This window comes from Stegodyphus dumicola, chromosome 1 (assembly GCF_044657685.1).
Source record: "Stegodyphus dumicola isolate Sdum_Otavi_A_Nest chromosome 1, ASM4465768v1".
Taxonomy (NCBI): domain Eukaryota; kingdom Metazoa; phylum Arthropoda; class Arachnida; order Araneae; family Eresidae; genus Stegodyphus; species Stegodyphus dumicola.
In genome coordinates this window covers 23,814,746-23,839,172 of record NC_140768.1, presented here as the reverse complement: position 1 = coordinate 23,839,172, position 24,427 = coordinate 23,814,746, and the positions used below count along the sequence as shown (strand labels likewise).

The following is a 24,427-nucleotide window of genomic DNA, read 5'->3' as shown; positions in this document are numbered from 1 at the left end:
AAACAAATTCCAAATTCGGACTCTCAAGTGCCCAATATGGAGGACTATGTTATTCAAAATTTGATGACTCTAGGTACCATTGTTTCTACACAGTGTGAGAAACATATATACATTTATGTAGATTATTCATTATTTAATTTCTTTAAATATAATACAGGGCAATAATATTTGACGGCAACAATTTGAAAAGTGATTCGAATCAAAATGCCGTTTTGAGACTAATAGCACTTCTGAGATAACGCCCATTGGGGCTACTAAGTACAAATTTCATACAGTTAAATATCTCTAGGAAACAGCGAGCTTAAGCGATACTCTACCGTTCAACAGAGCCTATGTTTAAAACTCATTGTAAAATATTTTTAGTATTTCTATCACTTCCATTTATGAATTTAGTGACTCAAATTTTGGCGATCAATTTTATAAATCAATTTTCCTAGTCTAATATACACGCATGTCCATAAAATAAGGATAATTCCGAGTCACGCGGAAATCGAACTCTAAAATAAATATATCACCTGTAAAATCACTACACACATCTTCAAGAATCATGTGCAAATTTCAGGAAGTAACCAGATGACACCGATGGTACGTCACAATGACGAGAGTGTAAGAGAGTGACATATAAGGAATACAGGCAAAGAAGTACAATTGTTCGCAGGCGCTTTATAAGCATTTCAGTGCAATAACCGAATAGTTATGACACAAAGGACGCATTTGGATGATTTTTTACGTGGTAGAATTATCGGCCGTCTGGAATGTGGGCGTACCCAACTGGAAGTATCAGACGAACTTGGAATTGCCCAGAGTGTCATCTCCAGGCTTTGGCAACGATTCCAAGAGGATGGTAATGTGAGTAGACGTTACAGCACAGGTCGCCCCGTAACGTGTAACGTCTGTGACCGTCGTGTAACGTCTGTGACCTGTGCTGTAACTGTTTTGTAACGGTTACAACGCCGAATGAGGACCGGTATTTGGCAGTTACTGCCAAAAGAAACAGGCGGAGCACAGCCTCAGACCTATCTAGTCAGCTCTCTTCAGCCACTGGTACTACAATTTCAAGGCAGACCGTGTACAGACGCTTAGGGCAGATTCGTCTATATGCTCGTAGACCTGTCAGATGCGTTCCACTTGCTGCAACTCACTGTCGCCTGCGGTTAGCCTGGAGTAGAGAGCATGCATTGTGGACACCGTAACAGTGGGTTTGTGTGATGTTTTCCGACGAGTCTAGGTTTAGCTTGCAGTCTGATTCTCGCCGGACTTTCATATGGAGAGCTCCAGGTACCCGTTACCACCAAGAAAACATCATTGAACGACACCGTTACGGTGGTGCAGGAGTGCTCGTTTGGGGTGGAATTATTCTGGGTTTCAGAACTGACTTGCTTGTTCAAATTGGAACCATGACAAGCCAAATCTATCGGGACGTCATTCTGGAACAACGTGTACGTTTGTTTCCGCGCGCCATGGGCGCACAATTTGTGTTTATGGATGACAACGCCCGTCCTCACCGTGCAAACATCGTAAGCGAATGCCTTCAATCGGAGGATATCACCCGTATGGACTGCCCAGCATTCTCACCGGACTTGAATCCAGTAGAGCACTTGTGGGACTTGCTTGGCCGACGAGTTGCAGCCCGTCAACCTCCTCCTACATGTCTACCGGAACTTTGGAGAGCATTGCTTTTTGAGTGGTGTAATATCCCCCAAGATCAGATCGATAATTTGATACTCAGCATTCCTAGGCGTTGTACGGACTGTATTGCATCGTCTGGGAGACATACAATGTATTAACAATCATACCAACCATGTAATATTGGTTTTTTGTAAGTAGGTTTTTTTTTTTTTTTTTTTTTTTGTAATTTGCTCCAGGGAGAAAAAAATCGCTAATTTTTTTACTAATATCAAATATATAGCATCTTTTTTTTTTTTTTTTTTTCTCTTTACTATTTGTTTAATAAATAAGCTTTACAAATAGGTCAAATTTGTTATTCTTCTAACGCTTCCTTTGCCCGATTTTGCATTATCTTTAATTTATGGACATGAGTGTATTTTGAACCTAAGAATAAACAAAAAAATGTCTTACGTATGACGTATGAAACTGTGAAGACTGATGTCAGCCCCAGAGCAACAAAGAAACGGAGAACAATAAACATTAAGAAATTCGTGGAAAGCATTGTCAGTAATGCAGCTATAAGAAACACACAGAGGCATGTGATCACCACAGGACGACGTCCAAACCTTTAAACAAGAAACATTGTGAGATTTTATTGATGTTATTTACTAGATCTTAAATATTTTATGGAAAAGAGTTACAAAAGAACGTAATTATGGTCTAAGAAATTTGATAATTTTATCGCTTAATCCCAAACAAATAAGCATTTTAAGAAGTGCATTATCCATTCAACAGTAGTTAAACTTTAATACATTGTATCCTAGTCAAATATTCTTTATTAATAAATTTCCGAATCTGTGTTTGCTCTTTGAAAAATTTGGCATCTATCAATAAATATACAGTGGATGGACAAAAATATGGAAACACCTTGTGAAATGCATGTTTGAAAAGAAAGATTGATTTTAATGAAATATGTAGGTGGCGCTGGCGTTTTTGACTACTGACGCCACCTATACAACTTCGTAAATGTGCTAAACAGTTCAGTTGTTGTCGGAGTACTGTTATGTGAGGTTGTCATTGCATTATGTCAGAGTTAACAGACTTCGAACGTGGGCAAATTGTTGGAGCACGTATGGTAGGTGCTTCCGTAAGCAAGGTAGCCGAGGTGTTTAGTCTTTCAAGAGGTACTGTATCGAAGATTTATTCCGCATATTTGAAAAGCGGAAAAACATCTGCTAAATCACAGCGCGGACGAAAGTGTGTCCTGAGTGATCGTGACAGACGATCATTAAGGGCAATTGTGACGAAAAATAAGAAGACCGCAGCTGCAAAAGTTACTGCTGAAATGAATGTTGTGTTACCGAACCCTGTGAGTACCAAAACAATTAGAAGGGAGCTTCATAAACAGGGAATTGCTGGTCGTGCTGCAATTCAGAAGCCACTCATCAGTGATGCTAATGCCCGTAATAGGAAAAGGTGGTGTTTAAGTCATAAAGCCTGGACTATAGAGCAGTGGAAGCGAGTAATATGGTCTGACGAGTCTTCTTTCACATTGTTTCCCACTTCTGGCCGAGTTTACGTCTGGAGAACGCCATCTCAAGCCTATAATACAGACTGCTTGTTGCCAAGAGTGAAACATGGCGGGGGTTCTGTTATGGTTTGGGCAGCCATATCGTGGTTCTCTGCTAGCCCCATGATAACTGTGTCAGGGCACATGACTGCCAAGACTTATGTGAACATTTTGGCCGATCAAGTTCATCCCATGGTACAAACTTTGTTCCCCGATGGTGATGGTGTCTTCCAAGACGACAAAGCCCCTGTTCACACAGCTCACATTGTCCAGGACTGGTTTTCCCATCTCCCCTGGCCACCACAGTCACCAGACCTGAATATTATCGAACCTTTGTGGTCTACATTGGAACGGAAAGTGCGTTCTCGTTATCCACCGCCAACATCGTTATCTGAACTTGCCAGCGTTTTGCATTTCCTACACCATATTAAGCAAAGAAACATGTTTTTTTAAAGGTGTTTCCATATTTTTGTCCAACCCCTGTGTATTGCTCTAAATGTGAATAAATTAAAATACCTTAGTGTGAATAATGAATGTTTAGGAAGGTCAGCTGTTACTTTGGTCAATGCGAATCCTCTTTTTCAAAAGCAAAAATAAACGGAAAAAAAATGCGGCATGGATGGATTAAAGCAAAGCTTCTTAAACTGTAGGCCACGGGACTTGCAGTAGGGGGTCGCCAAAAATTTAGCAATTCTGATATTTCTTCTTATAATAATTTTATTATTACCAAATATTTTTACATAATGTATCTGAAAATAGGTAAAGATAAGAAAATACAGATAAAGAAAAACGAAAACGTTTCGACGAATTTTTTTTTACAATAGAAACGTTAATTTTACTTTAAAAATTAAAGTCAATGAGCTAAAATTGCAATAGTATATGCAATAGCAAGTGAAGAAACTAATAGTTTCACTCACGCGTGTGTCGGATTTGCGCAATTCTTATGGAGTCCCACAAACGTTTCGTAAATATTAGGGGGTCCCCACACCAGAAAGTTTAAGAAACCCTACAGTAAAGCATAACATTTATAGTGAAATAATTTTCCCTATAAATTTGGCTCTTTGCTCCGTCCACGCTGCAGTTTCTGTTTACGCTGCAAGCTTCAGAACACGCGTAACAACAGTCAGCTGTTCCGCTTTTTCTGAAAATTCCACTCTTCCTCTTTCTCCGAAGAAAAGAGACCTATGCCAGATTGCCCTTGAAATCCATAGTTCTACTTGAAATTGACGGCAGTCTATAGTTGTTGTTTTTGCCTAATTTTATTTCATTTCCAGTGGTTAGTTTGTTGATAAATCTGAATGTGACAATGCACACCAAAGCTATTTACGAAAGGAGAGAGATGCCTTCCTACAAGACTTAATTCATCTTCGCATTACACATGGAATATGGCTTGTTACAAGGTAAAATGGTTCACATTTTCCTTACACATGGGAAAACCCACGAAAACCAACCCTGCAGGAGCCCGTTCGCCTGAGTTCGAACCCAGTACGAACTACCAGTATTCAGCAGCTTTGACCGCTGGTTCCCCTGAGTTAAACCAGAGTCACATGACTGTTGAAACCACCAAATCTAAGAAACGCTAAATTAAGCTTTTAATATTAAGTTATGGCTTAAGAAAAGCACTAATTTTTAATTTTTTTTCTAACCGTTTATTCTAACTGCTTTCACTGCAACCATGGCTGTAGAAGAGATATAAATTAAAGTTGCCCACACGCAGACGAGCCTACCTTCTTATCAGGACTTCGATGTTGCTAAAATTCTGCATCGTACTAGTGTACTTCAGAATAAATATGTTTGCAAACACCTAGCCCGCACTATTATGAAATAAGCGAGAAAACTGGACCTAACGTTAAGTAACACTGAAAAACTTATTTTGCTGCGAACAATAATCCCTGCAGCTACGTACAGTGCTTTGAAAGAAACACCTAGCCCGCACTATTAGGAAATAAACGAGAAAAACTGGACCTAATTTAAATTAGCACTGAAACTTATTTTACTGCGAACAATAATTTCTGCAGGTACGCACAGCGCTTTAAAAGAGCAGTCTCTGATACAAAGCCTGTGGGCAGTAGTACTATATATTTGGTATTACTCATTCATTTAATGTTATTTTCTGCTGAAAAAAATTTTTCGGGAATAGTATTTTAAATGGATAAGAAAAAAATAATGTACAATGCAAAAATTTGGAAAAAAGAAAGTTTTGTTTATTTGTTTTGTTACACCCAATCGTATTTTTCACAAATTTATTTATAATTTACGGATGGTATTTATTTCCAAAAACTTTCAAAAATGTAGAAATATAACATTAAGCTCTTGACACAACTTAAATGTTTCACTTCGCAACATTTCTTTAAAATTTCAAGCTAAAGTACCCATCATTAAAATTCACAACAGTTTTTCTCACGGATTGTCAGAGAGTTAGAAGGGCCTGCATTTTGTTCCTTTGTATTTTTATATTATAATTTTTTATGTATTTTAAATTGTATTATTTGCTGCATAGATCCGATGCTAGTATTTTACATTTTGAACGTTTTTCAAGTAAAAAAATAAGTATAATTCAGAATAAAGTGTTAAAATAATAATAAATTTTTAATAATTTTTTAGGATTTTATTTAAATTTTTAATTTAATAATTTATTTTTTTATTCTTTTCAAATATTACACATGAATAATTATTCTTTCGACCTTTCAAAACATGGCAACGTTAAAAAAAGAAGTTTCAAAGGATTCGGATTTCGACTTCGTACCAGAGCGTTTGTTAATATTTTTTTAGCTTTCGCTTGGCTTGCATTTTACCAGTTTGTTCTTGGATTTACTCCTGCTAGCACAACTTTTTTTTTCTGTTTAACTTAAGCGATAATTAATCATCGCTTTCTTCTCAATTACGCCACGTAAAATTATTCAGTAGTAAAATTATAAAATCTTTAAAAGCTTTGGAACTCTCGATAAATTGTTAAATGTTGCCATACACTTTTTTTATATTTGCTTCATTACTTCTTTAAAAATAAGACATGGCGATTTAGTGGCAACATTCTTTTATTTGTCTTGCCATACATTTTTTATTTTTCCTATATTATTTTTTAAAAAATAAAATATGGCGATAACGTTTATGAATGCATTCTGTTATTTGAAAACTGATACAAATGATACAAAGCGATCTGAAAGTCAATTTTTCAGAAAATCTAATTCGAATTATCGCTTCTTTTCTATATGAGTGATCATTCGCTGTCAGAATTAAAAATGCATACTCGAAGAGGCCGATTAAAACAAGCGTATCCCAAAGTTCTAAATCCTTTATTATATGACATATATATGTTACCGTGAAAGACCGAAATTGGAGAATGTCGACTTTCACCGGAGAATATCAACATTCACTAAATACGTCGGTGAAAGACCGAATATTTCACTACATTCTTGTATATTCGGACCCTCACGGGTGTATGTCGACAATCACAGATATGCTCCGGTGAAAGTCGAAAAGAGAGGTCATAAAGTGCCATAATAGTTTAAGTTGTTGCAATAAATAAGATTTGAATCGCATAATTTAGTAAGTTTTTTATGACTGTTATTTTATTTTCTCATTTAGAACGTACTGTATAATTAAGTAAGTTTTTAACTTATATTATTTTCCTTTCTCATTTTGAATGTATTGTGTGCTTTAGGTTCTCATGTTCTTAAGTTCTTATTTTAAGTCTCAAGTGCGTTTATTCGCGACTGAATTACGAAGAAGAAAATATAACATTGTTATATGTTCAACATTCACCATTAGTACATGGTGAATGTCGACATTGACCGGTGTAAGTCATAAATAAGACTATTTGGAAAATATTTCGGACATACACCAAGAGACTATGTGAATGTTGACATTCACCGGGGAAAGTCGACATTCTCCAGATTTCGGTGTTTCACCGTAACATATACAATAATATATATCATAACACCTTACATTCAATTAGCATTCTTCGCTGATGGCACAGCTATTCTGACTCGGAGAAAATTGCTAGAAATTATTTACAGTCAGCTTCAATAAAATCTTAATGTTAACAAATCAAGAACGGTTCTATTTCGCAAAGGTCATTAACTTAATTTACCATCTACTCTTACGTTATTTGAAGAATAAATACATTGGAAACAAAACGCTACATGTTTCGGCATCGTATTTGACAACAAACTCAGTTTTGGACCTTTTACAAAACTCAAAAAATAAATTTAATATTTCCGTTGCTAAATAAAGACCTCTTTTCGGAAAACACAGCAGTCTTCTCTTCACAATGAAATAATATTCCTTACTTTACTCCTCCTCCATACGACAATATGCTGAAAAAAAATTTCTATAGAATCTAAGCCTATAGGGAAATCGTCAATGCTCCTTAGTATATGAGGAATGAACACAAAAGTGAGAATCAAGATCTCTGTTACTAAAAAAACAGGGCCCACGTCAGAAGAATTCGAAGCACAGACTGTGGTTCGAAGTGTGGTCCGTTATCCACAAAGTCATGCAACAAGGCAGCAAACCAAGCAACTTAATTAAAAAGAATGTTATTTAAAATATTGTGCTTATGTTTATTTCCATATAGTTTGCTAGCGTCTGCAAAAGTTCTGTTTAAGGTTTCTATAAAAATAATTCGAGGAACAATGTTATTCTTTCAATAGTGAGTTTCTCCTTGTTAGAAGTTTGTAAAGTTAAACTTACTACACAGAATATCCTTAGCACACAAAATGCTCGAAGAAGACAAGTATACAATAACTATAGACTTCATTTTCATAAATTTTATCCATTTAATGCAGTTTCTCAAAATAAAGTAGAAAATGTTTGGGAATAGGAGGTTTCTGCAAATTTCATACTCTCTTCGTAGATAAAAAAAAAAATTCGTCTTATAAAATATTTGTTATGCTCTAATATATTAAATACAAAATATTCTATACTCTTATAAATAAATTTCGAGAACGAATTAAGTCACGTGTCAAAGATATCTGCTAAACAATTTCGAAGAGATTCTAAACAGATATAGGTTGGTTACTATTCGTTAAGGGATTTTGATAAAGCAAAAGAGCATTTGTCTCAGAAGAGATGTCTTAATGGAAGACTTTCTACAGATACTGGCTCGTATTCACGATACACATGGAGCAACCCATAAAAACTCTATGCAGTAAGAATGAACAGAAACCGAATCCAGGATGAACTACTGGTAGTCAGTCATTTTATCTTCTCCTCCACTAGTAGATACATTATATTTAAAGAAAACCATTTTAGAAAACGTATTGCGATCAATGTTTATGTGTAAGACAAAACGGCACATTTTGTCTTACACATAATCATTGATCGAACTCTCTTATCGTTTTTCTCTCATCAAACTGATCCATGAAGTTGTTAATTGCTCAAGGAATTTCAAGGAACATTTTTTAATAAGAAGTGTAGAAATTTTCGTATTTAACCTTAATAAATAGTAGGTAAAAGTTCATTCTTTGGACCTTTTATTCTAAGATAATTATAATAAAAGTTAGATTTTGTATTATTGAATCCTCCTATCGCAATGTTGATCTGAATATTTTTTCAAAAAATTTCCTTCCTCATTTTGAAAATTGCTTGGTAATTATAAATACATGTCCAGAAATAATTTTTAAAGAAAGGCAGTTCTTCGAATAGGCTTATGCCGTTATGATATGTCTAATAATAGGTACTTTATAATAATAGGTACAAAATAAATATATTTGTATGAATAAGTAAAACTTAGCATTTATAGTTATAACATAGAATCATATATCTTTTGAACAAAATTGCTCTAAACAGCTCAGAGACTTACTTATCAGACATCTGTCCGCACACTGTAACTGACACCAAGAAACCTATCATATAAACTGTTTTGGCAACGGACACCAACCATTCACGATCACAGACGAGATCCCACTGCAAGGAGAAAGGAATTGTGTGGATAAACTTCACCGGTTTGTAACAGAATTTATGCATCTATATGGAAAAGAACTTAATTCGTACCTCATCCACCATTGTCGATTTGTAAAAAGAAACATCGTATTCCCAGGTGTTGCAAGTTATAGCGTCACTCTCTTGTGGAAATGGTGAGAGGAACGAACCATTTGTATAGGACACATTGTATACAGTACAACTGCTACGTTCCATGCCGCCTCCACGTTTATTTACCATAGGAACGCTCTCGTTTTTCCATTGCTCGACAGATATGTTCGCAAGAAGCGCCTTTAAATGAAAAAAAAAAAATTTCAGTTACTGCACATTTCTAAATCAGTTTAATTCAAGGTAACGTTATGGCATATTCCTAGCAGTATTTTCTGTTATACTTGTTACGATTATATTAATTTTCAGTCATGGTCAGGAAAAAAATTCCCTTATAAATGTTAGTAGTCCTACTACACTTTGCTACAAGCATTTACTTAATGAAGCTTTCATATTCAAAATATCAGAGAGGGGTGAATCCTGAATTTTCTCGATCTGAAATCTACAAGATTTTACTGAAATCAACAAATTTCCAAATCTGAAATCTGCAAGATTCGTAAGTATTTCGAATACTTTATGTAATAACAATAATAATAATAATAATAATAATTTATTTGAAGATTTTCTGAAAAATAAAATAAAATCTGCGTTTAATGGAAATGTTTTAATAATACCGTTTATAAAAATACGCTATATGCTTAGATAGATCATTTTAGCAGAATTATAAAAAATTGTTGTATTTCTTTGTAACATGAAAAATCTAAAGAGAGAAGCTATGCTGAAAAAGTATGAATGCAGGACAAGTGCATTTAACATTGAGTAAATGGGTATCTCGGTAATTTGTCAAGATATCCCTAAGCCAACAACGGTTTAGGCTACTTATTTTATCACCAAATTTGGCTAGAAATCTCCAAAAGTCGCCAAACTTCGTGACATTTTGGTCCGGTCCCTGTATTACCGTAACATGTATTGGAAATTGAATAAATGTAATTGACTACTATGGAAGCTGTAACCGTAATTCCACCTTCGTATTGTATTCCAGTAATTTCAAGAAGTAGAAAGTACTAGAAACATCTCGGCGACCGAGTGAAAACTATATAAGGCCAGAGACAGAGCATCTGTTCTCAGTTGCTTAGTTATTGTTGTCGCGAGTTGTTAGTTCCGCATGAACTGAGATATATCTGAGTTACCTTTCTCTTTAGATGCCATTTGCAATGTATTGTGCTTAACGTTTTTAGTAGTTTAATGCGTAACTACTGATTGTACTTTGTGAAAGTGTGAACTCCTGTACGAGTATTTCTGCGAGAAATTCCAGAACTTTGAAGTGTTTATTTTGATGAAATAAATTTTATTAACCTATCAACGGACTTGTGTGCTTTCAATCTATAACGAACCCGTAAGTCCGCTACACTATATTTATTTTAAAAAGGGAAATTAAAATTTAATAAATGGAATAAAACAATTAGAATTCTTGAAGCTTGCAACTCATTTTATTTGTACAATTTGACAAAAATAGTTAAGTAGCACTTCAATTCTTTCATATGTTTTTAGAATTTCTTTAAATTAAAATAAGGGTATAGGATTATTTCAAGAGTCACCTAACAAAAAATGCTCAAAACCGTCTGGAAAAATAAGAGTAAGGCATTCAAAGCAGCCACAAGTGGATATTAATAATTGGGGTGTACTGAAATTGCAGCAAGATAAGAAAATATACTTATCTCTTTAATGTTCTGACTATCTTATCTTTTTAATGTTTTGACTATCTTATCTTCTTAATGTTCCAATCCTAATCTCGAATACTATTAAATGTATTCGAGATTAGGATTCGAAAGATTCGAAGGACGAAAACAAAGCGAAAATTCAAGTTTTCAAATCTCGAATCCTTTTCATAGGTTTATGGATTTCGAGGATTCCAATGTAAAATATTGATTCAGCGGTCGAAAGCATTGGAGAGTTTGCTTCTTTCAAAACTGAATCAAGGACGTCATTTCAGATTTATATGACGATGTTACTTGAAGCTATTTAACCTTCAAGATAGCTACTCATAATTTTATCTACGTTAGAAAAATAGGTCAGCATAAATGTAAATATCATATTTTTAATTTTAAGAATGAAACAAGTTTAAGATGCTCTGTTCTCTTTGCAAAATTTTAAAAATAAATTCTGATTTTTAGCTATAAATTCATTTCACTGCAGAGCTAAATATTTTTCCTAATAAATCTTAATTACTTATTTTTTTGGTTTCTTCCCATAAGCATTTTTGATATAAGAATCTGTTGATTTACTGTGTACCAGAAAGAGTTAAGTACTTCAATTTTTAAGCAAATACTGCATCAGTTTGGAAAATTTCAGATGTAGAAAATATCCTGACTTGAAATCTAAGTCGCTCGTAATGTCAGAAGCCGTTAAGGATTACAATCAGTCCTAATTTCTATTACGCGTAATGATTCAGAAACTTTTGGCAGAAATAACTGACGGAAAAAAATCCCAGCACGAAGAAGGAGTTGTATTAGATAAACGAAATTCGGTAAGAGTAATTTATACATCTGAAAAACGACATCAATTCAAATTTCGCGCTAGGCGCATAAATGTCGCACCACTATAAGTAACGCCACTAATAGCGTCACTATGAACATGTAAATTAGGTTTACTTTGTATTCTGTAAACTTCGTGAGTGGTATTTATCGTTGAGATTTGACGTGGTTAGTTAAGAATGCCTTTAAGAAGACGAAGAAACCATTGTCAACAGTTCAGTGAATTTGAACGAGATCGTGTAATAGAACTACAAGAAGGTAGATTTTCTTTCCTAGATATTGCAGAAAGACTTGGCAAGAATATATTCACTGGTTCTGATTGTTGACAGCAATGGTTAATATAAAGACTTGTACATTACGATCACGTTTCCCGAGTAACTTTTATAATGAGTTGGGAGAGCATCAACTTAATCGCCTATCAAGAGTCAACATATCCATTTTCACGTAAAGAACTCAAGAATGACAAGTTCCAATTGAAGTACAGTAATATTTAATGAAGAAACTATTTACAATATGTATATTATTCAAACACGAAATTTACATGTAGTATAAAATAACTCATCATAGGGCCAAGATTGAATACTTCAGGAATAACATTATGATTGTTGATTACCGCCATGCGGCCAAGGAGCTTATTTCAAGCATTACTCTTAAGTTAAACTAAAAGAGTTATTACATTCTTTTTTCTGCCATCGGTCACGTGATTTAGTCGGCAACAGGCGATAAAAGATAAAGGAAAAATTGATTCTTGGAGGGGAAATGAAATAATTTCAACAGTTAAAAAGAAGGCGCCACTACTGAGAGGGAAGACCATCATGTTTCGTGTATGGCTGTGACGCATCGCACTGCGTCTGCAGCAGAAATTCGAACTGCAGTTGGCACCACAGTAACACAACGAACTGTTACAAATCGTTTCTTGGCAGACAGCTCCGAGCCAGACGCCCTGCATCGTGCATTGCACTGACTCCAAACCACTGCCGTTTGCGATGTCAGTGGTATGAAGCTAGAGCTAACAGGAGAAAAGGGTAGAGATCTGCTGTGTTTTCTGATGAAAACCAGTTCTGCCTTAGGGATGGCCATATGTTGATTAGCATTCAAGGGGTTGTTTCTCAACCAGAGAACGCTCACCCTCATACAGCTGCGGTAATCCAACATGCTCTACAGAGTGTCGATATGTTGCCTTGGTCTGCTAGATCAATATATCGTTCTTCAATCAAGCACGTATGGGACATCGTTGCCAGATAATTCCAGCGTCATCCCCAACCAGCATTAACTGTCCATTTATTGACCGACCAAGTGCAACAGACATGGAACTTCATCCCATAAACTGACATCGGGTACCTGTAAAACACAATGCATGCACATTTGCATGCTTGCATTCAAAATTCTGGCGGTAACACCGGTTATTAATGTACCAGCATTCCATAGTTGAAATGGCTCTTCTCACGCTTACATTAATTTGTGATCTTCAAAATTTAATCAGATAAATATGTTGTTACCTAGACAAATGATTGCCGAAATTTCTTTTATTCTACAATAATGTTTTCTTGGTGTTATGATCTTTTTTCCGTCAATGTGTAAAGGCAGTTAGAGGGAACTTTAGTAAGCATATTTTACAACGGAACGTGTATACCAAAATGGGGCGTTGACGTGGTACAAAGCTCTGTTCAGCAGCATGTACAGACATTCTGCTGGCATAAATTATCTTTTTCTGTGCTCATTCTGAGCGGTATGATCGCTACACGAATGCGAAGCTTACCGACATGCATTTATTTTACCTACGAGATCTCAGTTAAAATAGAACATCTGCTTAAATGAGGTTACAAACTATTTCATTAGTATCTTCTCTGTGCAGTTGTTCCGTTTCCGTTCGCAGCCTACAGATAAAACAGAGAATAATGCATTCCAGTAAATTCTGCATTTGCGTAGCTCGAAATCTGAGCGGCTTTCTGAAAATTCAAGAGAGCACAGCGCTTTTACCTACCCTTTAATAGCGCCCATACTACCTCAATGCACCATTTCAGCGTATGCATCCATTAAAAAAATTTACTTATTTAAGTCCCTTTTATATTTTTGCTAGGTATTTTTTAATAGCACAGTAAATATCAGGTGCTCTTACGTATTTGCGTCATTTACTCCCTTAGCGTTTAGAAGGCTAAGTGAGTGCAGTACTAATCCAGGACAAAAGCTGTTGCTAATGCATCAATGATAGAGAGTTATTCTGCAAAAACTGTAGCAGTTCGCATTTCATACAATCAAATCCGTGTGTTAGTTTACGAAAGCTATATCTCAATTATAAGGCAAACTTGTCTATAGGTAACCAGGACAAGCATCTGGTGCATTTAGTTTTGAATCTCTTAGAAGCTTTGTAATTCAAGTTGAAAAGCTTAGAGAAGGAATCGCCTTGATTTTGCGTACAAATAGACTAAGAATATACAGAAAGAATATGTAGTTTGAAGAATACGAGGAAAGAACCATATGCATATTGCTATAATAAGTAACCTCTTCTGACATGTACGATGAAATAGAAGTGCATTTATTTGGTTAAGATACATAAACAGTAACATAGATAAATAAAAAAAGCATGATTTCAAATGGAGGGCATATATAGCTGCTGAACAAATCAGTCAATTCCTCTGATTTTTGACAACTGACTAAGTCTTGCGGTTTTTCCTGTGTGTAAAGTGAGTACTAGCCGGTTTCCCTTGGAAAGTCCTGCTTAAAAACATCGATTTCTTAGTAAAATTGCTATCACATGCTTTGTCATAATGGATAAAACAAAAATGGAACTCGTTATAGAGATGTCAGATAAGAAGAAGTGCAATGTAATCATTTCTATTAATCTTGAAATATCATGTGCTTTGCCCTTAAAATGCAATTTATAAAAACTTTGAAATGTGTATTTCTTAACGCGTTTGTCTCATTATGAGGGTTCTCTGCAGTTATCCCTATTCACAATACTTGAAGTTTGTGAATAGGGATAACTGCAGTAATATGGCTAGTAAATATTATAAATAAGGGAAATACTTTTGTTGAAATGGTTGATTTTTGATAATATAATAGGAATAAAGAATTTACTAAGAATTCACCATTCCACTTTGATTACTTCAATTTTTTCAATTATGCTCAGACAAAAGACTGAAAATTTTTTATCTGAAATTCGGCAACAAAGTGCAAAAGATCTTGACAGCGATGCGGTTGAAACGAAAGCATTTTTTAGAAAAATAGCCTTCGGCCCTATCTTCTTATTTCCTTCATGTCCACCTCAGAGCTTTTCATTCGCATTAGCCGTATCATATGTCAAAGGAATTTTACCTCTGGGGATCTTGCACACCAGTGTTCTACATTAGGAGCGAAGAAAGTCATGATGAGGTTGTGCATACAGTGAGGCGCGGAGCAAAAGAAAAAGAACGTAAAGATGCCAAGCTGCCAAGGACCATGACCTCCAATGATATCTGTAAACTCCTTGGGTTCCACGCCATTCTCTTTTCGCTCCGCAATCGCCATTCTTTAGGAGTCCCTTCCTGTTAAAAACAATAAATTACAATAACTTAATAAGAAGCGAAAAATTCTTTTTTTATTTCAAAAATCAGCAACTAAGAAATGAAACAAATAGTACAGAGAAACATAATATAGAATTCCATAGTTTAGCCAAAAACTAATAACATTATTCTAAAATTTATATGCCGTGTTTACTCGAAACCCAGACTTTTATAGCTAAATGTTTGGTCTAAAATTTGGTCAGGTCTTATGCGCGGATATTTTGATTAATGAAATTCCAAGGTCAGAGAAAATCATTGCAGTGTTTCCCACAAGAATTTAAATTAATCGAAGACGAAAGTCTTAATGACCTTTTTATAAGATTTTTAAATTCTAACATAAAAGCTTGAGATGTCCTTACAAAGTGTTATTTAAGTAAAAATTAATTCTTACGCTTACGCTTTAAAATTTATATTTTCAGATCCGTCGCAACCTTTGTCTCATATCTCCTTTCAGAAATCTGAAAGGAAAAATAATTTAACAAAGAATACTTGATATATATAAGCATGCAGGTAAGGGAATAACATCTACAATTTCTGTTTTCCTCTTAACCTTGTTATCACCCCTCTCTCCATTTTGTGCTGGGTGAAACAATGTGCCAAATTGAAGTATTTCACAATTACCTGTTAACTGAATTCCTGCATAGTTAGAATCTTTAGACATACTAAACCTAAAAGACACCTTATTTCAGAATCTATGCCTAATGTTCTGCACTTAAATTTCATTTAACTTTAAAGTGTTGACTGGAGAGCCTAACTCTTAAATAACAGTATCCTAGCTTTTAATTTTCCTTTACAATACATGATATCAGCAACACATTTTGCTTTTGTAATACATTAGTTCTTAACTTATATTATTCATGCACTCAAGATATTAAAGTTCATTAACTATGTTACACTTCAAAGAATCACTTAGTTTTAACTTAACGTAATTTTTCTACCATTTACAGTTTTTTCGATTAAAGTAACATGATCGTGTTTGACACAGAAACGCAAAGTTTTAAAAGTAGATGAATACATTAAAAAAAAACCCTCTTAGGCTGGACTTAACTTATATATCTTAGCTTCAGGTAAAACAAATGTATACTAGCATATAATTCGTGCACATATATTAACATACATAAAATAAACTTCTATTCTTTTGTTCATCTTTTGTACTTCCCTTATCTTCTGTTTTTGTAGAAATCAGCCAACTTTGCCTTCTATAAATTCGCTCCGTGTTGGATAGGTCATGGTTCTGTTCACTCGAATTCGTCTACGGGGCTAGTACTTATCCTGATCATCTTCTGGCCATTTCCGTTTAAGGGTTCGGTCCTTGATTATCCTCAGTTGCTTCTGATCTCCGTCATATTCTGGTGCTGCTGGTATCCTCGTGATGCTTCCTTCTCTGGCGATTTATTGCAGCGTCAGTTTCTCCGTAACTGGCCGGTCGTATTGACTGGCTTCGTGCTGATATTATACTTTTTCCCCCGCCGTTTTTCAAACAACCATTGTATGTTACTCGGATGGTCGCAACATCATATAGATACTTGATCTTTACCTTGGAACCTTTGGCCTGTTCCTTAATGTTTTCCTCCTTCTTGCACCCCCTCCTCTGTAGCTTTCCTTTTTGACGAATCATATAATCTAGGCATTTTTCACTTTTCATCAGTTCCCGGAATTTTTTACTTTTATTTTTTTTTCTACTGGAATCCGAATCTGCAAGTGGCTTCCTAGACCGTCCTCCGGGGCCTTTCAGCGCTCCTGAGTGGCCTGTCTGCCTGCTTGATGCATTCCTTTACCTAAACCACATTTTTCTTATCGATTCACTTTTCCTTCTGAATACAATACTGTCTCTTTGATTCTCTTGATTAAATAAGGGCTTTCGAATTTATTACTGAATTTGTCTACTTTTTCTTCTGGTGCACAAAGCAAATACTTTGTTTTTAAAATCTTGTACGGTTTATCCTAAGTTTTTAAAAGTTATCTTTAGTTAAAACTTCTTTCCGGTCCCTTCTAATTTCAGCTTACAAATTTCCTGCCAGAGTGTGTTTTTAGAATCGCGGTTAATGCAAATGAAGGAAGAGCGGTACTTAAGTAGAAGTTCCACAGACTTTGTTAAGAGAGAGCCAAAGATTCTGACTAGCGCGCGCGTTTGCCTTTTGGCTACACTCTCTCTAAGCTATTACTATGCTCGGCTGTATTTCAGGCTCTTGATAGCTTCGCCGTTTAATTAACATTTAGGGGCTAAGTCCTGTAGAATTTTGATAGAAGCATTAGTTAAGTTTGATTTTCTTAGTACTTTTGAGCTCAAGCGCAAGTGGATGCTTTTCTGTACGTCCTGAGAAAAGGGCCATATGTTAAACCTTATTTTTAACAATAAACGATAATTAACCCTTCCTGAGTTTACGTTTCTGTTTCCAGAGCTAAAGCGATTATTCGCTTACTAGTTCTCAACGTTCCACACACATAGCTGCAACTTCAAGGTTGGAACCCTATAACCTTAAACCCCACCTTAAAATCGATTTCACTCCTTTTCTTACGGTTGTAAAATTTTTTGCTTTTTAAGAAGCCGTATCTGAATTGCACGTTCTCTCATTCACCGTTTCTGAAAGTTTGCCATTTTAAATTCATAACGTCATTTTTCGCACAAAGTAGTTTATCAGAAGGCGCAATCAACTTCTAAAAAATAATTCAGCCGGTGTTTTACCACTGGTATCGTAATTAGCTGATTTTAGTATATAAGAGAATTCATTAACATAACTATTCCAGCTTTGTTGGTTAATTTCATACATGACAGTGGTTAGTTTTAACTATCTTTCTATTCAACGGCTCTGCGATATTTGATTATGGTCGATAAAGGCCCATTATTAAAATGTCAAGACACGTCTTATTTCCTCAAAATTTTGACATACGAATTGCGGACCATTATCTGATTACTTTTACTGGAGCTTTGTATATTAATATAATTTTATTTAAAAACGAATCTCCAACAATTTTCGCGGGTAGCCTTCTAAGGAGAATCATCTCCACCCACTTCGAAAAGTGATCAACAATCAAGAGGAAATATCTGCTTTTATTTTTTTCCACTACACTGGCAAGAACCTAACTGATAAATTCCTATGGTATTCCAGGTAGGAAATGGGACTTTTATGTTATTTAGGTACGCGTTCAGGCTATTATTTATATCTTTAACTGTTTGGAAAACGCTACTAGATTTCACATATTCAGTTACAAATCTTTGTAGTTGTGGAAAATAAGCAGCTTTCCTTACTCTCTGAACTGCTTTTCTTCTTCCGAAATTACCTGACAGTGGTGGTTCCTGTAAAATATTTAAATTTGCTAGGATAGGATAATCGCTCGTTAGTTTATTTTTCTAATTTGCTCATTTCGAATAAAACTGTAGGTAATCATTAATTTCATAGATTGTGGCCTGTCCCTAACAACTATTATGCCACGATGTTCAGAGTGATCTGAATCCTTCAAATAAACATAGATGTATTTAAGTTTTGTGTCTATTTGTAGTTCTGATACACTGTTTTCTTGAATTTAAAAAATTTTAAAATAGAACATTTTAATTCTTTCACCTGGTCGTTTAATTTATTTCTTGATTGAGTAGCTGTTGAGTTATCTTTCCTAGTAGTAATTCTAATTCTTAAATAATTTTCTTGTAATTTAAGAGCCCATTTAAGAGTCAGGGTTAGAGATTTTTCCCAGAATACAGACGTTCTAGGTGCCCTTGTTTTGTATAAAAGGTAATAGGTTCCTTAACAAAGTAGAAATTTCTGAATGGCAGACAGGATTTCAGTGTTTCTGTCTCTCGGTAGCGGTAAAATTTTTCTGAGTTAAATTAAGTGTTTTGCTAATATATGCTACCGGTTGACCATTTTGCATAAGCATGACTCCTACAGCGAAATCAATTCCACTGCTGCGATTTCTAACTTGTCATCCTCTTTAGCAAATTTCAAGATTGAGACTTGGATTAATGCTAAATTTAAGTTTTTCAAAAGCCGTGATCGTTTCCGTGGACCAAGTGAATCTATAATTTTTCTTTCCACAATTTAATAAGGTATGTGGCTGTTGGTACCATGGCTGTTTGGTGCCGGGGAAATCAAACTTGATAATGCCAACGCAAAATTATGAATTTTAAAAAGTCACATGCTTTAAAGAAAATAATTGAAGAAAGTGGATTGTTAAAATTTATGTAATAACTACATAACTGAAAGATATAAAACATATACGTCTTATTAAAAATTTAGAAAATATTAAAATTTGATGTAATGACAGCTTAGGAGGTTTAGCTGTCAGCAACTCCTGAAGGTCTTTTACACCAGGCCTAAATTTCCAATATCCAAATGCAGTTTTACAATAATCATAGTTTACATGTTTCCATTATATTTGAGACAATTTCATTTATAAATATAAACTTGTCACTCCGTAAAAGGAAGTATCCATGATTATGCAACAGTATAAGCATCACACTATTCTTGAGTCTCATCCAGACCATCAGACTTCTCCAAAATCAGCATCTGATAACATTAGACCTCATTACTGAGCATATGCTCCACAAAAATATTTTATCAAAAAAAATTTTTTTTTTGATAACATGTAAAATAATAGAAAAAACTTGGATATCAATCAGGAAAAGTAATATAATTAAAAATATATAGTATCTGCGAAAGATCTTAATAATCACGCGTGACTAAATGCGTAGCACAGAAATGAAATATTTAGCAAAATTCGATTTACGGCAAAGAACAAATTAAAAAGACTTTTGAGGATGCATATAAAAGTTTTCCAATACACAGCGATAGCAACTTGTGTGTTACCAATGAACTTAATTATTTGAGAGCAGTTGCGATTGACCGTGGATTTTCTCTCGTGATTATTGATAAAGCCGTTAAAAAATTTTCAGATTCCCATCAAAGAAGACATTCCACTGTTAGAAATAATATTAATGACCTTGTCGTGCTTCCATTTTATCCTTCTGTTAGCTATAAAATTGCACGGATTCTCCAGAAATTCAATTTTCAAGTCGGTTTCTCCCCTATTAATAAAATTCACTCTTCGATTCTAAAAGATTGCGTTTCTGTCTTGAATTCTTGGAGAATTTATAGTATATCGTGTCAGTGTGGTTTAAGATATATTGTCCAAACAAAAAGAGCGTTGAAGTTTCGTATCAAGGAACATGAATCTTATGTCAGAAAAGGCGAAATTAACAAGTCTTCAATAGCGTATCATAGCTGGACTTTTAACCATAATTTTGATTTTGGGTCTGCAAAAATTATCCAAAAGGCTTCTTCCATAGTTGAATTGGATTTTCTTGAGGCTTTTCACATTCACAAAGATTTAGCAGGTTTAGTTAATGATTTGAAGTCCAATTCAGTCCTTCCTAATGCCTTTAAAATTCTACTATCTTAATTCAGTTATTTTTGCCGATAGATGGCGTTACCTCCTCGCGTTTGGTATTACCAGAGGGTATAAAAATCCGTTCAGTGGTTGTTTTCCATTATTTGAAGTTCAGATTTTGAGCGTAAGGTGCATTTGCCCCTCGCTCCCTATTTTAACTTCGCTAATTTTTTCTTGTCCTTTATGCTTGATCAGATAGCCTGGCTCAGTAAAAGTAGGCGGACAGTGCAACTCTGATTAAAAATCTAGTTATAACCACGTGCAGTGCTGATAAGGACCACGTGTTTCTGTGACTCCTTCTCCTTTATTTTCTTCTTTCTAAGTATTTCTTTCTCCTGATGAGGAGGGACCTTTAGCTGCCCTCGAAATCGATTGAGTGTTTCATTATACCTACGCTAAATACAAGGTTGTTTTTACGATTTTGATTTCAACCTTACAAGTTTGGAGTTTGCTCAGGATATCCTGTTATGCCTCGAATAATAAGAAGAAATGCTTACCAACAAGCATCGAAAGTCGATAGAGGCAGGATCGTTTCCTACCGAAAGTATGGATTATCGTTCCCTGATATAGTTTTAGTATTGAGATTTGATGGATAATTATTGCGAAGATTCCATGGAGATACGAAGATTACATTGTAAATAATATGTAGTATTCTAAAATGCCTGAATGTGCTTCATATCCTTAATAGTACCAGTGCACTACGCTAGAGCAGAGTACGTAAATATGGGACGAATCGCAGATAAATATAATCTTCTTTTCCTTGGGATTTAGAGAGCAGACGTGTATGCCAAGGAAAGGGAAGTATGAATCCCATGCAAAGGAAGAAATATCCTAAATAAATGGGGTCCCAATCAATGGAGGAAGTTTCATGGTGACAGTCATGGATTTGTTGCAGAAGTGGGAGATGAACTATTTCCATGAAAACCTGTAAATTAGCCTGCTTCTAAGGTAATCGGAAGTTGTAATCTTGGAGATATTTTGACAGAATAGTTAAAGTATCATAGGCACGTTGCATTCATGCTGCCGTGCGATGATGAAGGGTGTGGAATTCCTAGCATTGATTGAAGTTCTCCAAAGCTGTACCAAGTCTCTATGGACATAAATTTATGTCGTATTTTCACTAAATCATGATTCGTACTAACAAAGCGAGTAATGGTATCCACATGGCGCAGCAGACGACTATGGAGTTATTATCGATCTTGAAAGTTGGAATGTCATGCTCATAAATTAGATAAAGCACAGATCCAAAAATGGGGTCTTGTGAGACTGCAGCTAGAGTATAAGGTATTTTCTCCCTCCTTTCTGCATGACTTCATGGTGTAACGGTAGCACACTCGGTGCGTATTCGAGAGGTCCAGATTCGAGTCCCGGCGAGGGTGTTGCAGATTTCTGAAGTTTCCTCACATCGAAAAACTCTAAAATAAATCTACAGGGGTGCCTGAACTAAAACGGTAGTGGATGATGATTCTTCACCACAAGGATTTGATGATTTTGGGTCCCTTAATTCCCAGTGGCCCTTTAAAAGGGGAAGTATATAAGGTAGTTTCTTCCTTCTTCGTGGTGTAAAGGTAACGCACTCGGCGCGTATTCGAGAGGTCCAGGTTCGAGTCTTGGAGAGAGCATTGCTCATTTTTTATGTTTCCTTCTTCAAATAACCTAATGTCTCTACAAGCGTAGTTCAGAATTGGAAAGAAAGTCATATACTTTCACACATAATGTCCTTTCAGTGAGGAAGTAATGGAGAATCTTAAAAATGTTAAATGAAAATTTAAACTAATCATCATGAAGATGAGATTTTTATGCTACACGCTGTCAAAGGGTTTTTCCACGTGTACAAGAAGGGAGCAAAAGTTTAATGCTTGTGAAGAAAGTTTAATGCAAAAGCAAAAGTTTAATGCTATGTTTAATGCAATGTTAAAGCAAAAGTTTAATGCTCGCCAATGAATTCACTGATCCTAATGAGTTGCTTCAATGTAGAGAAGTTCTTACAGAAGCTAACTTGTTTGTCAGACAAACAGTAATACAAAACGTAAAAGCCAAACATATCTTACTATTTTCAACAATCTTCTTTACATTTAAATAAATGCTTTAAATTTTGATAAAATAATAATAATGCTTTAAATTTAAGTGACATACCTGTGCCCTGTTCAACGATCAACTCATGTTTTCAATCCCCAGTTATCTGTTCTGTCTCAAATAGTTATTTTATGTGTTAATATTAACGTTAAATCGTGGAGTACCTGAGGAGAATTAAGCTTTTTGACTGCTCAATGATGATTTTAACATGTTAAGCGCGTGGAAAGAAATAAAAATTTCTGAATGCTCAATGATCTTTCTCGGACTGTTTTTTATTACTCTCATTTTCAAAAATGATGTTTGTAAAAGTAAACATTAATTAGCTGAGTGCATCTACACTACATTTTGTTTCTCTTCGCCCTTTTTTTTTTCCTTCCGTTGTTTTGTCTTCGCTTTCCTGAATCATATTAACGAAGATGCTGATGTCACTGCTAACGCTGTAAATAATGATTAAAGTAACGATAAATAATAACTTAACTAAAGTAGTCATAATCTTAATCATCGTATAATATCTTAAAACTAACATGAAAACAGTTCACAGAATACAAATCATAAAATTAGATCATAATAAAAGGCTTAAAACATTTTATTAAATGCATTATTGGAAATTCCCAGTTTTAAATCTTAAAATTAAATCTTAAAATTAAATCTTTAATCTTAAAATTCCCAGTTTTAAATATATGCAAATAACATGTTACCCGTTTACTGAAACAAATATTTTAAAACTTAGAATTTCATTCCAAGTTGTTTTATAAATCGTTGCTATTCACAGCTTCAAAACAAAAAAATAATTAAACAAAAATATTTTGATATTTTTCAATGTTTTGAAATATTGAGTTATTGTTATTATTGTTGTTGTCGTTTTTATTTTATGACAGTTAACGGTTCATATAAACTTTATGAATAAACATGCCAAATGAGCAAATATAAAAAAAGGGTATGGCAACACTTAACGCTCAATAAATGTAAACAATAATCAATTTCGCATTTTTTTCTCTTCGCCTTTTCCAGTATAAGTTTATCGATTAAATTTAATAATTGTTATTATTATTATCATCATCAAACATTCTACGGCTTCAACTACAGATTGCGCTTCAAGTATTTTGCCAAGGATAATTAATCTTTCTTCTTACCTGCTTTTTAATTGGTATGTAACCTTTCACTCATTACATCAGATATGTCATGGTTATTATAGAATTTTATGATTTATAAAGAATGAAAAGTAAAGCTCTTTTATTAGAATTTTCGATATTTATTTTCTCAATTGTCTGCGGCGTCAATTAAAATGAATTCCTTCGTGAAAGAGAATTTTAAGGGATTCGTACTTTGATGGAAAGTGAGTTAAGTTATACATAGGGAACACAATATTCTCTATGCAATCAGTTCGTTCGTTACGATTTTGAACCCGAGTTGAATTACCAGTATTTAATGGTCTCATTCTCTCGACCACTGATTGATATGCTGACTAGAATAAATAAGAGAATTAAGTATTTACGAGTAATGTGGATAGCATCTGTTTCAAACACCTTTTTAAAAAAAACCGTAGTAAAGAATACAAATTATTACTTTTGAGAGATACCCTAAAATCTTTTAAACGACTAATTACCGGACCTAAGAACAGATATTCATTTCAAATTTAGAGCAGATAAATTCTATCCTAAGCTTACGGATTATTATGCCTCTGGTTTATGTTTTATAACTGTACTTGAAATTCGAAATATGAAGTAAGACTAGTCATTTTA

General features: G+C 34.6%; 1 protein-coding gene across 3 annotated transcripts in view; it reads right to left on the bottom strand.

Annotated features, from left to right (window-relative positions):
* LOC118200693 (organic cation transporter protein-like) overlaps window positions 1-24,427 on the bottom strand; it is an 88,216-nt gene that overhangs the window by 28,536 nt on the left and 35,253 nt on the right. For all 3 annotated transcript variants that reach the window (XM_085813738.1, XM_035372651.2, XM_035372652.2), the window contains exons 2-5: window positions 14,998-15,206; window positions 9,173-9,391; window positions 8,982-9,085; window positions 2,080-2,234 (exon numbers count right to left, since the gene is read on the bottom strand). In XM_085813738.1, coding sequence (XP_085669864.1) covers window positions 2,080-2,234; window positions 8,982-9,085; window positions 9,173-9,391; window positions 14,998-15,189 — 670 coding nt within the window. In that variant the 5' untranslated portion in view covers window positions 15,190-15,206. The remainder of the gene's footprint in view (window positions 1-2,079; window positions 2,235-8,981; window positions 9,086-9,172; window positions 9,392-14,997; window positions 15,207-24,427) is intronic.